Source organism: Leptosomus discolor, chromosome 2 (assembly GCF_034619465.1).
Source record: "Leptosomus discolor isolate bLepDis1 chromosome 2, bLepDis1.hap2, whole genome shotgun sequence".
Lineage (NCBI taxonomy): Eukaryota > Metazoa > Chordata > Aves > Leptosomiformes > Leptosomidae > Leptosomus > Leptosomus discolor.
The window spans coordinates 126966282-126983214 of NC_141392.1; the positions used below are offsets into that span (position 1 = coordinate 126966282).

At 48.0% G+C, this 16933-nt stretch overlaps 1 protein-coding gene across 1 annotated transcript in view; it reads right to left on the reverse strand.

The window, feature by feature from the left end:
* The window catches only part of DTNB (dystrobrevin beta), a 184683-nt gene that overhangs the window by 94114 nt on the left and 73636 nt on the right, over positions 1-16933 (reverse strand). The window contains exon 9 of the mRNA XM_086461751.1: positions 11387-11464. Coding sequence (XP_086317877.1) covers positions 11387-11464 — 78 coding nt within the window. The remainder of the gene's footprint in view (positions 1-11386; positions 11465-16933) is intronic.

Here is a 16933-nt window from a genome sequence, read left to right on the forward strand (position 1 = left end):
AACTCAATACATTACTAAAGTATTTAAATGGTGCTTTTGGTGTCTTAAACGAATTTCTGTTCCGAAAATCTACCAGGAAAGCCAAGTAAAATAGACAATTTATTTTAAATCCTGTAATTTACAGCAAGAAATCCCTGCAAACTTCTATTATGCTGGCTTACAACTTTGTGAATCTTTACAGAATTGCATGCTGCTGCTCTGGCTACTGAGAAGGGAGAGAGCTTCTGAAAGAGCTGCCAGGATGTCATCTAGAGGGCTCTCTTGTTTTCTGTCACATTACTCTCCCCCATGACGGATTTAAATAGATGTTAAGGTCAAAAAAGGGTGATTACCACCAATCGCTGCATAATACAGACGATGAAATTTAGCACAGTCATTTCTGAATCAAAGCTCTGCCCCTGGCTGACCAGCAGCGCTCTGTTCAGCCAGTGATGGAATCCGACCTAAAGACACAAAGTCATGGGGAAGCCAGCACATGCCTTGAACGCTCTAACCAACCTTTTCACTTCTCCAGACCCCTACCTCCAGCTATCACACGCAGGGAAGATGACAGGGCATACGTCCAAGCTGAAAATCACACAGTATGATTATACAGGGAAATGTCATCAGTCCAACAGCAGCAGCGTGCCGGACAGTCTCATTAAAGCAGAGAATACAGGGAAAAAACAGGATCTCGTAACACTTGAATTTAAAGCAGACACAGGACAGGGAGGAATGAGGAGCCAGGAAAGGGGCTGCAGAAGGACAGCAGTGATAAAACCTGAGCTTGAGTATCGATTGTATTGTATTGAGCTGTGATAAAAGCTAAATTTGCATGTGTCTATGTATGCTGCTGCTAAGTTACTTTAAAAACCCATCAAAATCTCAATCAGGAAACTTATACCAAACATGTGGAAGTCTGAAAACGCTCGACTTGAACAAAACTGAAAGTGTCAGCATCATGGTGTTGCCAGCAGGCTGAGGGAGGGGAACCTTCCCCTCTGCTCAGCACTGGTGAGGCCACCCCTGGAGTGATGGGTCCAGTTCTCCCCAGTCCAAGAGAGACGTGGGCAGACTGGAGAGAGTCTCCAGCCAGGGGCCACCAAGATGCTGAAGGACTGGAGTGTCTCTGCTATGGGAGCTGCGGGAGCTGGGACGGCTCAGCCTGGAGCAGAGAGGGCTCAGGGGGATCACTAAATCCGTGTCCCTAAGTGCCCGCAGGGAGGGAATGAAGAGGGAACCCGGCTCTTCTCAGCGGTGCCCAGCGACAGGACCAGCGGCAACGGGCACAAAATCAGCAATCCCTCCTGAATACAACCCCCCACTTTTTTACAGTGAGGGTGGTCAAACACTGGCACAGGTTGCCCAGAGAGGCTGCAGAGCCTCCCTCTGTGGAGATACTAAAAACCCAACTGGGCATGGTCCTGGGCAGCCTCCTCCAGCTGACCCTGCCTGAGCAGGGCTTGGAGCAGATGATCTCAAGAGGTCCCTTCCAACCTGAGCAGGTCTGTGATTTCTGTGACTTTGTAGGACAAACACTGAGGTGAACTAGGCTGAGAAATCTTGGAGAAGACAAAGATCAGGCAGCTAGGGAAAAAAAAAAAAGTGTAGGTAAAATGGAGTGAAAAAGAAACTAAGTGTTTGAATGTGATGAGAAAGGTGATCGAGAGCAAATCCGAACCCTCTGAGCTCTGCTCTGCCTGCAGGGTGCTGCTGACGGACTGTCTTCCTCCCCATCCCCTGCCCCTCCGGCATGGCGTTGTTATCACCACTGCTCTGCTGGACCCAGCCGTCCTGCGGCAGCAGTTGGGCTGCAACAAAGCTATTGGAAAACCCACCATGAACTGGGACGAAAGAGAGCGATGACTTCAGTGGCAGCACACACAAGGCAACCTGAAGCAGCACTACCGGAGAAAGCAAAAAACCGCAGCAGAGGTGAGAGCAGCTGATGTGAGAAGTGGTGTAAAGGTAGAGCGAAGCTTCCACAACACAGATCGGTTCGGAGAGGCCATCAAAGCAGCGTCAGGATTAAGCACAGATCTCTTGCCCGCAGGTCCCGTGCCTCGTGCTCCCACCCAGCAGTCCCACGAGGCGCAGGGTGAGCGCAGGGCGCGGGCCCAGCACACCCGCCAAGGTCAGCACTGGCCCGAGAGCATCAGCAAGAGAGAGACGCCTTTCACAGCCAGGTTCCAAACCCAAGATTTCTTTTATATTTTATTCAAGTATTTTCCTCTTGATCTTGAATTTTATAGCCACTTGAGCAGTGTATAAAGGTCCCAGCTATTCCCCTTGCAGATGCTTTCTGACCGTTTTCTCCTCCCCATCAAACTCTCCACACTCTCACCTAACGCATCTTCCTCGTAACCCACATCCCACAGACATACAATTGCACCCAGAGGATTTGAAACTACAGGTTAAAAAGAAATACCTACAGGCATCTAGGTATCAGTCTAAATAATGGGTACCGAAACACAGATTTTTCGTTTGAAATCGTAAGACTGATGCATTATGCAGGCCCTCGTCCTCACCCTTCCTTCCTCCTTGCTGTCCCTTTCTCTTCCCATCTTGCTGTGAAGTATTGTCACATCTTCACTGAGCAAGGTTCATGTGAGCTGGGATCTCTCTTGTCTCTAGACAAAGAGGTATTTTTATCCCTTTTCTAGAAAGACAGCCTATTTGGGTATGACGTAGCCATACATAAGGTATTGTGGTGCAAACACGCCTAACCGCCCCGGCTGTATCTCGAACAGCAATTCAGACAGCGCCAACATCCACCCAGGCTCATGCCATTGAACTCTTTTCCCCAAAACCTTTTTTGTGGCTGAAACTATGGCTAAAATGGATCTAGGATCTCTAGAGGTCACACGGGTCTAAGAAGCAGGAGATAAGAAAACAAATGTACTCCACCTGCGTCAAAGAAACATGGCAGAGCGGACAATAACTGTAGTTTCAGTCACTTTCAGGTGGAATTGGTGACTGGGCAGCTAGAAGGAAATGTCAGAGAGATGAATGTGGACATGGGAACAAAGGAGAAAAAAGGCACATTGGAAATTGTCAGAAGATAAATCAAGGTAGGCAAGCAAATAAAAATCACTCTGGGTTATAGAACTTAAAAAAACCAAGGGCCAGCATCAATGACACAGATATGAAATACATCAACGCGGAGCAGATGGCAGAGGGAAGTTTCTGGAGGTCTCATCAAAAAGCTGGAAAGTACCCAGTTGCGCATCCATTTGCAACCCCAGAGAAGGACAGAACTCAGGGGGGTAAATCAATGGCACTGGAGACAGCAGAGTTAAACGAGGACAAACAAAAATAAAGGCAGCAGGAGTACGAGGGACTGGAAAGTCAGGTAACCCGTGACCTTAGGGGCAGGAGACTGAAAAAAATCCAAGCCAGTGTTAGTGCAAATAAAACGTCTCAGATAGGAAAAAAGAAGGCTTTTGAATGTTGTCAGGGCAGGTGACATCGTATCCCTCTCAACTTCAGTTCTCAAGTTGCAAATAATTTTCTTTTTAGGCTGCAAGAACACGTTTTGCCTGACCAAACGCAACGTCTACAGTCCGCAGGCTCCTTAGAAATCAGAGAATGCAATATTTTGTTGTGTTATAGGTAGGAAATATGGTGACTGCTTTTACAGGCGGGGTTGTTAAAAAGGATTTCGATTTTAAAGACCCTTCTCAGTGCAAACGAGGACCTTCTGCCTCCCTAAGCACACATTGCTGGGGGCTTCTTAGCACGAGCTAGCTGTCTGCACCGCCTTTACGTCAACGGGAAAGAAAAATGGCATTGCCAGACTGTTCTTGTCTTAAAGTGCTTGGACGGCTAAATCGGGTCTGCTCTGTCACCCTGCAGGAGGGTTGATTTGTGCACACCAAGTGCGGAGGGAGCCTACTGCAGCGAGCTTGGGAGAAATCGTCTCCGCTGTAGGCAGCGGAGCGGTCGAGATGGTTGTCACTCTTAACACATTTATAGGGCAACAGAGACATGTACGAGTCTTTTAGGAAAAAACACAGAATGATCCATCCATCTTTTCCCACAGTCTATACGTTAACAAGACTGATGGGAAATGTTTATTTAAATGCTACCATGGATCCGCAATGTAAAAGCTGCTGTACGACCCACAGGCTGACCAGGGCTGCTGGGAACACAAGCGATGCAGAAGGGTATTCAAAGAGGGAAGTGCAGGTCATTAACCTAACTGTGGACAGGTTGGCGTTGGGAACAGAATCACTGAAAGAAGAACAGTGCGCGTCGACCACAACAGAAAGAAATAAAAAAATCTGTTCCTGAAGTAATTTAAAATAAATCAGCTGAAACAAATAACATTTAATGGGCTTGGCCTAGTCTCGCAGAAGAGACGCAACCATCTCCATTTATTTAGAAAGGCTCCTTGGCTGGAAAGGTCAGAGAAATACTGTGTTTTGTTGTATCATAGGCAGCAAATACAGGCAAGGTTGCACTGAAATTTCCTCCTGGTAAATGGCTCCATAAATGTACGGAACATTGGTCTCCCACATCTGACACACCACCATCAAATGCAAACATGCCACTGAATCAATCGGCTGTTTCGTTTGGAAGCTTAAGTTTTGCAAGATGAAAAATACCGGAATTGTAATGTTACATACGTAAACGCGAAAAAAATCCACAGCTGAGCGTGGCCGCAGCTACGCTTCTGTGCCCAGAACTCTCTGCTTACTAGAAAAAAACTTTTTCTGACCTCATTCTGTCTACAGCATTTTAGAGACGACGGAAAGCTCCCTGCCTCATGCAAAATACAGTTACTGAAACGGTGGGATCTGAAGGGTTCATTGCCCCTCTGGATATTTTCCCACTGGAACTGGACAATGAGGAGGCTGGAAGCGCTAGAGGTTCCTCTGAGAGATGTGCCCGGGCTGCAGAGGAGCGTTGACGAGGGCTCCTTCGGTTTGTTTCATCTTCACGTTTTAGTTCACAAGAAAAGTGAGCTCAGGCATTAAAATCCTGGTTTTCAGCTCAGCCCTACTCCCAACAAAGCAGCTGTCAAAGGGAGGTTATTTTCATGTTTTTAACAGCAGGAAGTCACAACAAGGGGTTTCCATCCTGAACGGCGGCGCTCATGGCGCCCTGGAGGAGCGAGAAGCTCCAAAGTGCAGCTGGCCCCGTCCTGCCTTTTGGCACCCCCTTTCAGCCCTGCCAGGCTGCTCTAAGGTCTCCCCGGAGCCTTCTCCTCTCCAGGCTGAACACCCCCACCTCTCCCAGCCTGTCCTCACAGGAAGCTGCTCCAGCCCCCTCAGCATCTTCATGTCCCTCCTCTGGACCCGCTCCAGCAGGTCCGTGTCTGTCTTGTGCTGGTGCCCCCAGAGCTGGACGCAGCCCTGCAGGGGGGTCTCACCAGAGCGGAGCAGAGGGGCACAATCCCCTCCCTCGACCTGCTGCCCACAGCCTTTCTTCCCCTGGACTGAGGACTGCCTGCTCACCTCCAGCAGCCAACTCGCTGCCTCGGTTTCTCGAGGCCAGAGCTGTCAAGCAGAAGCAAGAGAAGCCTCTCACTCTCCCACAGCAAGAGTTACTGATTTCAGCCTCTCTTCCACGGGTGAGAACGTATTTTCTGGACACAGGCTGGCTCTCCTCTGTTGGGCAGAGCTCAGTGCGGAGGAGCCGGGGCACAGAGCCCAGCTCTGCACTAGCTCTGGTCGCAGAGAAGCCCAGGGGCGCAGCAGAAAACCCGAGGGCCTCCTAGAGAGACCCAAACCCTTCGCGTGTGCAGCTGTGACGAACCGATTACAACTAGAACAAAGCTGGTTTTCACAAATGATTTAGCGCAATCCACTAAATTGCTTCTCTTGTTAAAAACATTACTAGGAAGGACGTGAAAAAGGCTCTTCAAACTATAGGCACGGACTTCCACTGAGGTTCTGCGGCAGCTATACCTACCCAGGCAGCTGCATTGGGCTCTATATCTATAGGAAGCCCTGTGAACAGCAGCTCCCTAATAGTATGTGGAAGCAATTAAAAAATTGCAGGAGTTCTCTTTTTCCAGCAAACCCATGTATGTTCCTTCCAACTTTGCCCTCAGTGACATCGATCCATATTTGCTCCATCTTCGGGGGAAAGAAAGCAAAGCAGAACAAAAAACCTTCCTCTTGGATCAGTCTACTGGTGGAAGCTGGAATCTGTTAGCCTGAAGGAAGAAAGTGTGATGGAGGCATAAACAAACGTACAATGCTCTTCAGGATGGAAAGGATTCAGGCAGGATACTACCTTTTGCTCCTACTATAATATCACTGTCACAGAAATCAAATTTATTTCTAACAAATGCTATTGGGCTTTGCTGATGCTCTTTCCTTTTCAGCACTGAGGACATTCACAGAAGTGCTGAGCCCTACCCTTCCTGTTTTCAGGATGAATTTGTGTCAGACAGGCAAACGTGTAACTGTTAACATTTTCATCCATCATTTATTCCAGGTATATGAAATACAGTTAACTTTAGGAACAAATTCAAAAAGAAGCCAAGCCACAGAAAAGTGGCCAGTTTGAAGAGCTTTGGCACGTTAAAATGCAGAACCGAACCCCATCCAGGTCCCACAAAGCAAGCCCAGCGACCCTGCTGTCTTTATTCCGCGCTGCCAAGATGTGACGGCGCCTCCAGCCAGGGAAATGAGGCCCTTAATTTTAGTCAGCAATGATCTTTTACATCATGGATTAACCTAGAGCCATAGTAACGGCAATAAATCTTGGGGAAAACACTGTAATCAGACATGTGCGAATGGAGAAAATAGAAATATAAGAAATTTTTAAAGGGGAAAATCCCGATTCTCCTCCGTACCTCACTCCACTACTAGCTCCTGGCACCTGGACATTTTCCAGCTTTAAAGAAACGGAGGATACAAGAAAACACAGACACGTGCCTGTATGCCCTGACAACCTAGATGAGAGACGACCCAAGAATGCTTTGGCGTATTCAGTGGTTCAGCCAGTGCCCTAAAAGTCTCAAAATACTCAGAGACAACATACATGGACGGGCATTTGCTGAGACAGACACAGGGTCTCTTCCAAGCTCAGGTGAGAGACAAGTATTCTAGCTTTTGTGCTTAACCACTAAACCCCCAGATTCTGTAACCACCCAGTCTGACCAGCCGCACGCAGAGCTCACGCAGAGGTTGGAGGGCCTTGCAATGCCCTTCTGGGCATACACCCTTTAGCAAAGCTAACCCCCCTGCTACAGGCTATAATTCCATCTATAAATATTTGTAACCCAGCCATCAAACCACATCTCTGCCGTCCTTAATTAACTAAACAGATAACGCTCCTTTAGCCTTTCCAGCTTTTTGATATTTCTATAGCGCTCTCTTAATTGATTTTGCAGCGTTTCCATATTCTTTTTGAAACATCTATACTCGACCTGAGCCAAAGTTTTAGTAGCATCAAGCAAAGCCTGGTAAAGCAGCATTTCTTTGGTATGCGTGGGCTCAGCCCGATTAAGGTAATCTGTGCTACTTTGAGGTACTTTTCGGTGTAGTTCAGCGCCAGCAGGCCAGCCTCGCAGAGACGGAAACAGCCTGGATCACACAAATGCTGTAATCTGAAGTGGCTTTCACTGATGGCTCCTTGTAGAACCTCAGCTGAGCAGAGCACCTCTGAGGAAGACCTGTATTTCTCATTATGACGTGACTAAAGCCAAACCAACCCTGGTTAGACTCGGACGGGTGTACGTAGCCACCACAACTAGGTGTTTTGCAAAGAACAAAGGCACTGAGCAGAGCCTGAATGACAATAGCTGTCCTGGTCTGGGCTACATCAGAACTAATTCTGTTTTGAGAGATGAGTTTGGGTCCCACTGCGAGCCTCAGGTACATCCCCAGGGGCTTGCTGAGCGGTTATGGAGAAGTATGTGTTCTGCAAGCCGAGAGCCTGAGGAGCTGGAATGACAGAGGCAAACATCACCACCTGAACCTCAGGCAGCCTGTCTGTCCCCCCAGGTCCAGGAAAAGATAAACACCTCTTTCCTTCTTTGGAATAAGCAAGCACAGAGAGAAGCAGACTCCTTCCTTGAACTCGTGCAGAATCTGCTAGATGAGGTAACCTTTCGTAACAGAAATCTGGGAGTGGGATCCTTGAAGAGGGATGAGCCCGGACCTTGGTCAGAGGCGGGTACTAATACAGGTACGGTGACCACAGACGATGACACCTACCGTGTATTCGCTGCCTATGAGTTCTCATGGTGCCTGACTAAAGATGATGCTTGAAAGTAAGGTGATTTCTGGCTTCCTAAAGATCGGTTCTGGACTGGTCTAGTGCCATTCCACACTCCTGCGAACGTCTCGCCTCCCAGGAAGAGCAAACTGTAGACAGAGGATGACACAGCGATCGTTTCGCAGAGTCAGGTTGTTTCTTCGGTGTTTGTTCCGTGTTTATTCCAACTTCTTTTCTTAGCCTTCGCTGGGGATGGTATCTGTAGAGTACACGCGCTGTAGAGGTCTTCCTGAGCTACCTCAGTGCAGCCTTGGCATCGCTGAGGGAACGGCTCGTGCCTCAGAGTACAGAGAAGTTCTGAGCTTTCAAACGGGCAGTGACCCACAGTTACTTGCGTGTTTTTCAAAATACGAGCTGCTTGCAATCAACTGGTACGTTGTTCGCCAGCAACCGTGATCAGGGACCGTCCCCGACGGCTGAAGGAGCCTATCCTGACGTTTCCACTACCATCGAGTCTTTTTTGATGGTCCTGCTCAGCTCCCTTCTACAGATGTACGAGGCCTGAGTTAGCAAGTGAGAACTGATTCTCACGAGGAACTTTTCAAGCAAGTCTTGGCAGCTGACGATTCCAGGGTGCGCAGAGGCAGGTGACGTGCCTCATGTCCAAACAGGTCTGACTTCTCCAAGTCTTTATTCCTGGATTATCTTCGGTCTGCCTGGTCGAGTCCTGGACAACAGACAGCAACAAAGACCTTGCTCCTTTTTAAATACAAAAATGCTCCAAGCCAAAGGGTGTTGCTGACTCCAAAGCCCTGTTGCTGATTCTGTCGTTTTCTCTTTAGTCAAAACGCTAATCTTGGTAGCGCTGTTGAAAAGCTATTTATGTTTCCCTTGATCGCTGCAGTTTCTATATCCAGTATTCCTGGGATTCTTGTGATCAAATCCAGATCTATGCATATCCTTGCCCACATCAGTGAAGAGAAAGATTTCTTTAGTCGTGTGCCTTTGGGACAGTCTCTGCTCACAAGAGGTACGTGGATCCCTGCAGCTCCCGCAGGCAGAAGAGCATGGGACTGGAACACCAAAGTGGGCTCAGATTTGACTATTAGGTGCAGTTCTGGCCATCCCACACCAAAAAGAAATGTTGGAAGAAGGTAAGGACAACGAGCACAAGATACTTGCTGTGGATAATCTTGACTCAAGCTTCACTGCCCCCTTCTTCCAGATCAGACGTGGTTTTTATAGATAATTCAGGAGACCCAAGCTGAGAAAGAAATAAAGCTCTGACTGGAAAGAAGCGGAGGAATGAAGGGTTCCTGGGACTACGTTATTCCATGAGACAAAAAGGCACCTATCATGCCCATGGACCAGCACAGAAACTCATCACATACTGGAAAGAGGTGAAATGCTGGTGAGCCAGAACACGACAGGATGGCACCAGGAAGCTCCCCCTGCCAGACAGCTGAGGTGGTCTTGATGACTGTGGTATTAAGAGATTTTTTAAAATGTGAATAATCCAGTTTGGATTAAGAAAATGGGAAAAGGTGGTTAAACAAAGAAGTAAGAACCAAGGAACTAGGGGATCACCACCCACATTAGCTGTTGCTCCTGGGTCAGAACTGGCAGTCGTTCTGCAAGGCCTTTTACGCCAGAGGATGAAGAAGCTGCAGGAGAACCTGGCAGGCCCTGCTCCTCAGGAAATGTTTCAAGCCTGTGTGCACAGAGGACATCCGTGCCTAAAGCAGGATCTGCTCTGACAGAAATTTGAAGATAATTGTGGTCTGTGCTACAGCAGACAAACTTGGAACCCCAACAGAGGTTAAAAGCAGAGACAATGCAAAAGACCTTGCCCACAAGGTTGCTTGCAACCCAACAAACGAGAAGGTGTTACGGGTCATGTTGCTTAAGGACATGAATGCTCTGTAAAGCACCGGCTTTGGGAGCTGTCTGCTCTGTCAGCCTCTTCACACCTAATGCAGCAAAAGGCCTATTTCATGGAATCACAGCACAGCCCAGGTTGGAAAGGATCTCACAAGATCATCTGGTCCAACCTCTTCATGGGAAGGGGAGCCTGGATAGGATCCCTGGCAGTGCTCAAGGCCAGGCTGGATGGGGCTTTGAGCAACCTGGGCTAGTGGAAGGCGTCCGTGCCCACGGCAGGGGGTTGGACTGGATGGTCTCTAAGGGCCCTTCCAACCCAACCCTTTTTGTGATTCTATGATCTAACACCTTGCCCAATTGTATCTTAAAAAACCGCCCGTGATGAAGACTCCACCACATCCCGTATTTGAAGCCACGCAGTGTATTGCACTTTGTTTGCAGACACTTACAGAATGACTTACAGACAGATTTAGAAAGAACTTTAACACAGCCACTTCAGCCCCGCGTACATAACGGACTGATTTTGCCAAGGAAAGTAGAAAGAAAGCACGCGGAGCTTTGCTCAGCGCTGTTTGAAGGACTGCTGCTGCACACGAGGGACCTGGCTTGCCTCTTGAGTTCCACCTTGTCACTAGAACAGTGACAGTTTGTTTCTCGCTCCCTGCAGGGAACATTTATTCATTCACAGCTCTGGGGAAGTGAATCTCCAGGGCACCACTTTGCTGTTCTCCCTGACGTATCTTAACAAGGAAGGAAAGTGCAAACGCGTGATTCAGCTGGGTTTTTTGCATGTTTACATACGTACAGCCGTACAGTAATTTACATATATATAACTAAGTAAATGTAACCCCAAATTCAACTCAAACCAAAATGCCTCCAGCAGACACGGGCAACTCGAAAGGACTTGGGCAGCGCAGCTGTGCCTGGTGTGGAGAACCAGCGCCAACAACGGCCACGCAGAATCCTCATTCTGTGAAACGGCTGCAGCAGAGCAGAGCAATTGTTTGCGAGCAGAGGAGCCTATGATACAACAAGACCAGCCTTTCTCAGAACAGCTTTGGAAGTAATGCTCTATTTAAAAAGGAAAACAAAAATCTCTTCAGCGCTTTTTAGAGGTTTCCTCAGCCATGCTCACCCAATAACATCTATTCCAACAGAAGAAGATCACTCTTCAGTGAGAACAAAATGAAGCACTGCAACCAACTCTGTACATTCTGAATGCTGCATACACATTTTGAAGTGGTAGCGTTATCTAAAGTACATTAGAAGAGTCCTAATGATACAAAACTCACACTCCATATTTTTTTTACCTCTCACAGAAATAAAACACCAATAGCGCAAGGCAGCGTACCTTTTTGTTGGTGTAGGTGCTCCAGAGGACATGTGGGTCACCATGGTGTCATTCATGTTAGTCAGAGGCCGAGGAGGACTAAAATAGAAATATTTATTCCAGTTAGTGATTTAAAAAAAAAATATCAAAAAACCCAAAAGGAAACAAACCCAACACAAGGAAAAAGGACAGAGCTCTCCTCTGTGACAACACCAGGTCAAAGAGCAGCAGCAGAATTGCTCTGCACAAAGACACTGGAGGAGCTTGGTCTACTCTACAACTGCTGTTCACAGCTCATGTGTCACACTAAAATGAAGATAACACTAACATTTGTGAGCACGTAACTGCCTTTGGTATTGTCCAACAGTACAAGAAAATGTAGGAATCATTCGAATTAGGGCAATTATTTGAAATGTTTAAAGAAATTAAGCAAAGATTTATTATAACAAGTGATCATTTATACAATAACCACATGCACCATCTGTTTGGGTTTTATTTCAATAAGTTAAAGTTAGCTGGAAAAACCCACATTGATAGAGCCTCGTGTTCCTCGCTACATAAATACAACCTATAAAATACAACCACGGACTGATGCTCCCATTATTTGCGTTTTTAAACCCTGAAAGTTTCTCAGTTCCACCCTGCCGCAGCCACCCAAGGCTTCGTGTGCTTGTGGCTGTGCAGGGAGTGGGAGGAACAGGTCACCCAGAGCAGCCGTGGCTGCCCCCTCCCTGGCAGGGCTCCAGGCCAGGCTGGATGGGGCTGGGAGCGACCTGGTCTGGTGGGAGGTGTCCCTGCCCATGGCAGGGGGGTGGGACTGGGTGGTCTTTAAGGTCCCTTCCAACCCAAACCAGTCTATAATTCTATGACATGAGGAGCCACACGGGACTCTGCTGGCGAATTCAAGCTGCTGGGAGAGAAGAACCCCAGCAGCTACTATCACAGAATCAGTATTTGCCTCCGTTAACTGCCAGCGAGATCCAAACACATCCATCACCCTTTAAAATGAGACTGGCAAAAAAGGGCAGGGTCGTCCCGCAGAGTCAAAAGCGGAGTTTGCCCATTAGACCACACAGGAGCTGTGCGGATCACCACGGAGAGAAACACCACGCTTTTCTGCGCGCTTGCAGATTGAATTCTTCACAGGTTTGGATTTGCCATCATGTTTGCATTCACTTTCAGGAAGATCTACTGCAGATAATATGGAGATTAATTCCTGCCAACTTCAGTTTCCCGCAGTGCCGCGGTGCAGAAGGCGTTTGACCCGACAGCGTTGGCGGCTTTTGCCTTTGCTGACTTCCCAGGCACGGAGCCTGCTCCTCTTCCCGATGTGTGAACACCAGGAATTGCCCTAAGACTCACTACCTTGTTTCATTTAACAATTTTCAGAGCCCAGCAATCCAGAGAATCAAACAACCACTAAAAAAAAAAAACCCCGCCTGGATGTCAAACCTACACAATCACACAGAAGATATCCCCTGCTCGCCTCACCGAGCTCCTTCTCCAGGCAGGGTCGGAACGCAAGGGCGCTTCAGTTCTCGCCCAGGACGGATTTGCCCCGAAGTAATTACGCTGCCTGTTTTAAAGTTAGTGTTGTTCTAAATATGGCATTATACCAAGAAATGATTCAGTCACAAGCCATTCACTGAACGTGCTTCTTTAGAAAAGGAACCTCTGGCTGTACAAAGCAGCAGAAAGAGGACGGTAACGCGCTGGAGGGCCGGCAGACGTGCCCCGCCGCGGCACGCTCGCAAGCCATTCATTTTGCTCGTGGACACACAAATACATCCTGCGGCGACGAGCAGTTAATTAACAGCGCTTCCCCTCTGCCCCTTCACCTCCCTGCTTACTTCTCCCTGACCGAATGCAAGGGATGCTCTGTCCACCTCGACACGGCAAAGCTCCCCCTTTTCTCCTGAAGACCCACCCGTCAGCTTTGCTTTCTCCTGCCACGCACAGCGCCAAACTGCAGCGCAGCTGCGAGAGAAGCAGCGACGGCACCCAAACCCTATGTGTTGGCAACGACTGGCTCCGCCGTTCCCGGGTGCGTTAGCGGCGGTTTTTCCTTCGAGGGGGACAAACGCTTTCCCTAAACCCCGTGCCCTCAGACGCAACCGATGCCACCTCGGCTTCCCGACACTTTTTGGGGAGGGGAAGCGAAGCCCGCGGTGCCGCGTGGCAGCGGGGGGACGAGGCAGGCTCGCAGCGGAGCGTGCTGTCGGAGCACAGCGACCGGCGGGGACAGCACGCGCAGACTCACCGTCCACGAGACGCACGCAACAGCACGAGCATTCACAGAATTCGTTCCACTTGAAGTAACAAATTGTACCTGAGGGCGCCTCTTCCACTGTCCCCCAGAAGCTCACCGATGTGGGTCTATTTTGAGTGAAGGGTGATTCTTCCCTTAATTACAATTTTGCTTCTATATGACCCTTCTAACAAGAAAGTGGGTGTAAACCGCCATTTGCCATCTGGTTTTAGTAACATTACGAGACATTGCCACAAGTTCGTTCCAGTTCCGTAAATACCAGTGTCCCCAATTTTCCAGCTAAATCCTTGCTAACAGTGATAAAGGCAAAGAAAAAAAATTAAATGCAAACATCTGGTTAAAAGATGTCTAATAGCACAATTCTGTCTTCTTTATGACGTACAATAAAGCCTTTCCCAGACCAGAGAATTTCTTGAGACCATTTATACATTTTTAGGGAATCTCTTTTCCAAAAACCATACCTCTGTCAAGACAGCTCTGTATTATCTTGTATAACCCTGACAGAAAAATCGTATTGGTCGTGAAACCAGGAGGATGCTGTAACCATGAACACAATTCCACTGGAGTAACAAAGCAGCTTTCATGAGACTTTCAGTGCAGGTCCACCTTATTCACCAAAACGGCTAGTTGAAAAGGAGCGTAACTGAACTCCCCTCCCAAGATGCTCATGATAGCCGGCTTCTGCTACAGCCCATCAGCGTAACAGAAAAGACAACAAATTTTCTTGAATCAGCTACTGGGGAGAGATTTCTCTGCCTTGATAATCTTACCAGAAAACATAACTACCCAGATACCTGAGACAGGAGAAACCCCCAAACCATCATGGGCAGAGAAACTCAGAAGATGCACTCAGAAGTAACTCCTCTCCCACCCACAACGTAGCTGAGAGAGTAAAACACCAAAGGGACTTCAATGTCTATCAGGAAGAGCTAACAACTTCCCTTCAAAACTTCTTCTGTTTTGTTAGGTTAAATTTTTCAAGTTTAACTTATCCAGATAAGTTACACATTTACGGTGTATTCAGTCAGCCTAGGGTGCTCTTGGGAAGAAAAGCACCTAAAACCAAGCAGAGAAATAAGAGAAATCTTTCAGATACCTGGGAGCTGGGACAAACGTGGCAGCCACAGAAGCTGAGAAATCAACCCCCCTAAATCCTCTTTTTTCACGATGCTTATGAAAAGTGACACTAGCCAAGCGGCTGGGATGCCAGAGATCAGCCCACACCAGGGAGCATAAGTCAAGCCATCGGAAAGCTCTACTCCCACTCCGCCCGCGAGGCCCAAGGCGGGCACCGCATAAACTTTTGAGTAGCTTGAAAACCACGACAGCGCCCTTGGCAAAACCAAACCGCGCAGTTACCTGGAACGCGACTGGTTAGCACTGGGCAGGTGCTAACTTACTCAGCCGCGACGTCTGGAGCGCCGCCCCTCTCCGCCTGAGGAGGCCCAGGGGTACCCGAGGTGACAGCAGCACTGTGGGCTCAAAGCCAGGACAAGGACTCGTCCTGACCACCGTACTGGGGAGAAGCCCCTAAGGAGGGGGGCGTCCCTTCGGCCGGGGACACGCAGAAGGAAACTCGCAGCTTTGGGTATTTCTGCTGTCGAGGTCTCCTTGGCTTCAATTCATTCAGCCCCCAACCAGAGAGGGGACACTGTCGGGTACCGAAGCATCGTGCGGCAGCGGCAGACGCCACCAGCACACAAATACCCAGCAGAGGTTTGCGGAGGGCTTGAAAACCGGGATCACGAGAGTCCTCTGCAAACCTGGGAAGGAAGGAATAAAGGCTTCCCAGAACAAGGCAGAGATGCCGTCACTCCAGAGCCATTTGACACGAGTTACTCGCCCACATATTTTATTTTATTATTATCTTTTTTTTTTACACAAATGTCATAAAGTTAATTCTGAAGCTAAAGTACCTTAAGTCACCTCTATGGAAGGTATCACAAGTGTGAGCTTTCCAGCCGTAGCACTTGTTTCTCTTCCTTTATTTTTTTCAAAGCATGTTTAGGTACGAATATCACCTCTGTCATGAGCGACTCCCTCTCCAAGTGTCCAGTTTTGGCCACTACTGGAAACAAGATACTGGGCTAAACAGCTTTTTGGCCCAGCCCAGGACGGATGATACTCTGCTGTTAGATTTTTCCCGTCATTTTCCTAAACATGCTTTTATGGGTAATTGCCATAATTCTAATAAAATCAGCAAAGATCTTGACTTCTCTCTATCACTAGTATTAACTCTTATTAACTCCTGCCTCCTACCTGCAGTAAAACCTATGAGAGCCAGATGTAACCGAAGTTGCTGTCACATCTATTCTCAGCAATCTTGTCTAAATATGAGTAATCTTGTCTAAAAATGAGAAGTAAGAAATAGATTAGTCACTGCTATTTTGTGTCAACAGTTTTCCTAAGTAGGAAAACCAATCAGCAGGCATCCTGAGGAAAAGCACAATTAAACCTAGGTCTAATCACTTGCTCGTCGTCTTTCAGAGTTGGCTGATGAAGGTCTAGAACAAAACCAGGACAATTCTGAGATCTCAGAAGCCTAAAACTTCAATAAATAAAAGGAACTAAATCTGGAGGCTTTTTGCTGTGCTGGACAATCACCCTGTAAAGGGTCCTTTACAAAAAAGCAACGGTAAACAAAATTTACCAAGCTGCTTTCTGCTCTAAACAGTCCTCCTGGCTGAGACTGCTGACGTGCGGCAAAGCAACATCATTTACTGGCTCCCATCAGAGCACAGAGACTCGGAAAACGCAAAGCTCAGGAAAAGCAAGCTGCACTGGAGGGTTAAGGGCTGTCACAGCAGGCAACCGAACAACAAAAAAAAGACAGAAGAAAAAATAAAGAACCAGAAAAAAAAAAGACAGACTGCTCCGTCAGTCAGGTCTGGAAGTGATGAGTCCGGAGCTGAAGCCCGACACCTGAAATTCCAAAATCTGAAAGACTTCCCTGGCCCTCGGGAAGGACAGCTCAGTCGGGGCCGCAGGACACGTGAGGGTCTCCAGCAGCGAAGTTAACAGCGTACCTGTGTCAAAAGCATAACTGGTAACACCTCCCACCCTCCCCCAGTGCTTGCTGGGTAGGGACCAGTGGGCACATCACGTACAACAGAAAAAGACAGTGTTTTTCAGGTGCACTGATGAGCACTGTTATAATCGTCAGTATTTGTTCAATTATCATATAATAATGCCTGGAATTAAGGTACTTTTAATTAGGGAGGGAATTAACAGGGATGACGGCATGATACCCATCCGTCGTCTTTGCTGTTGTTTCTGAGGGGGCACCTGTCGTGTTTACA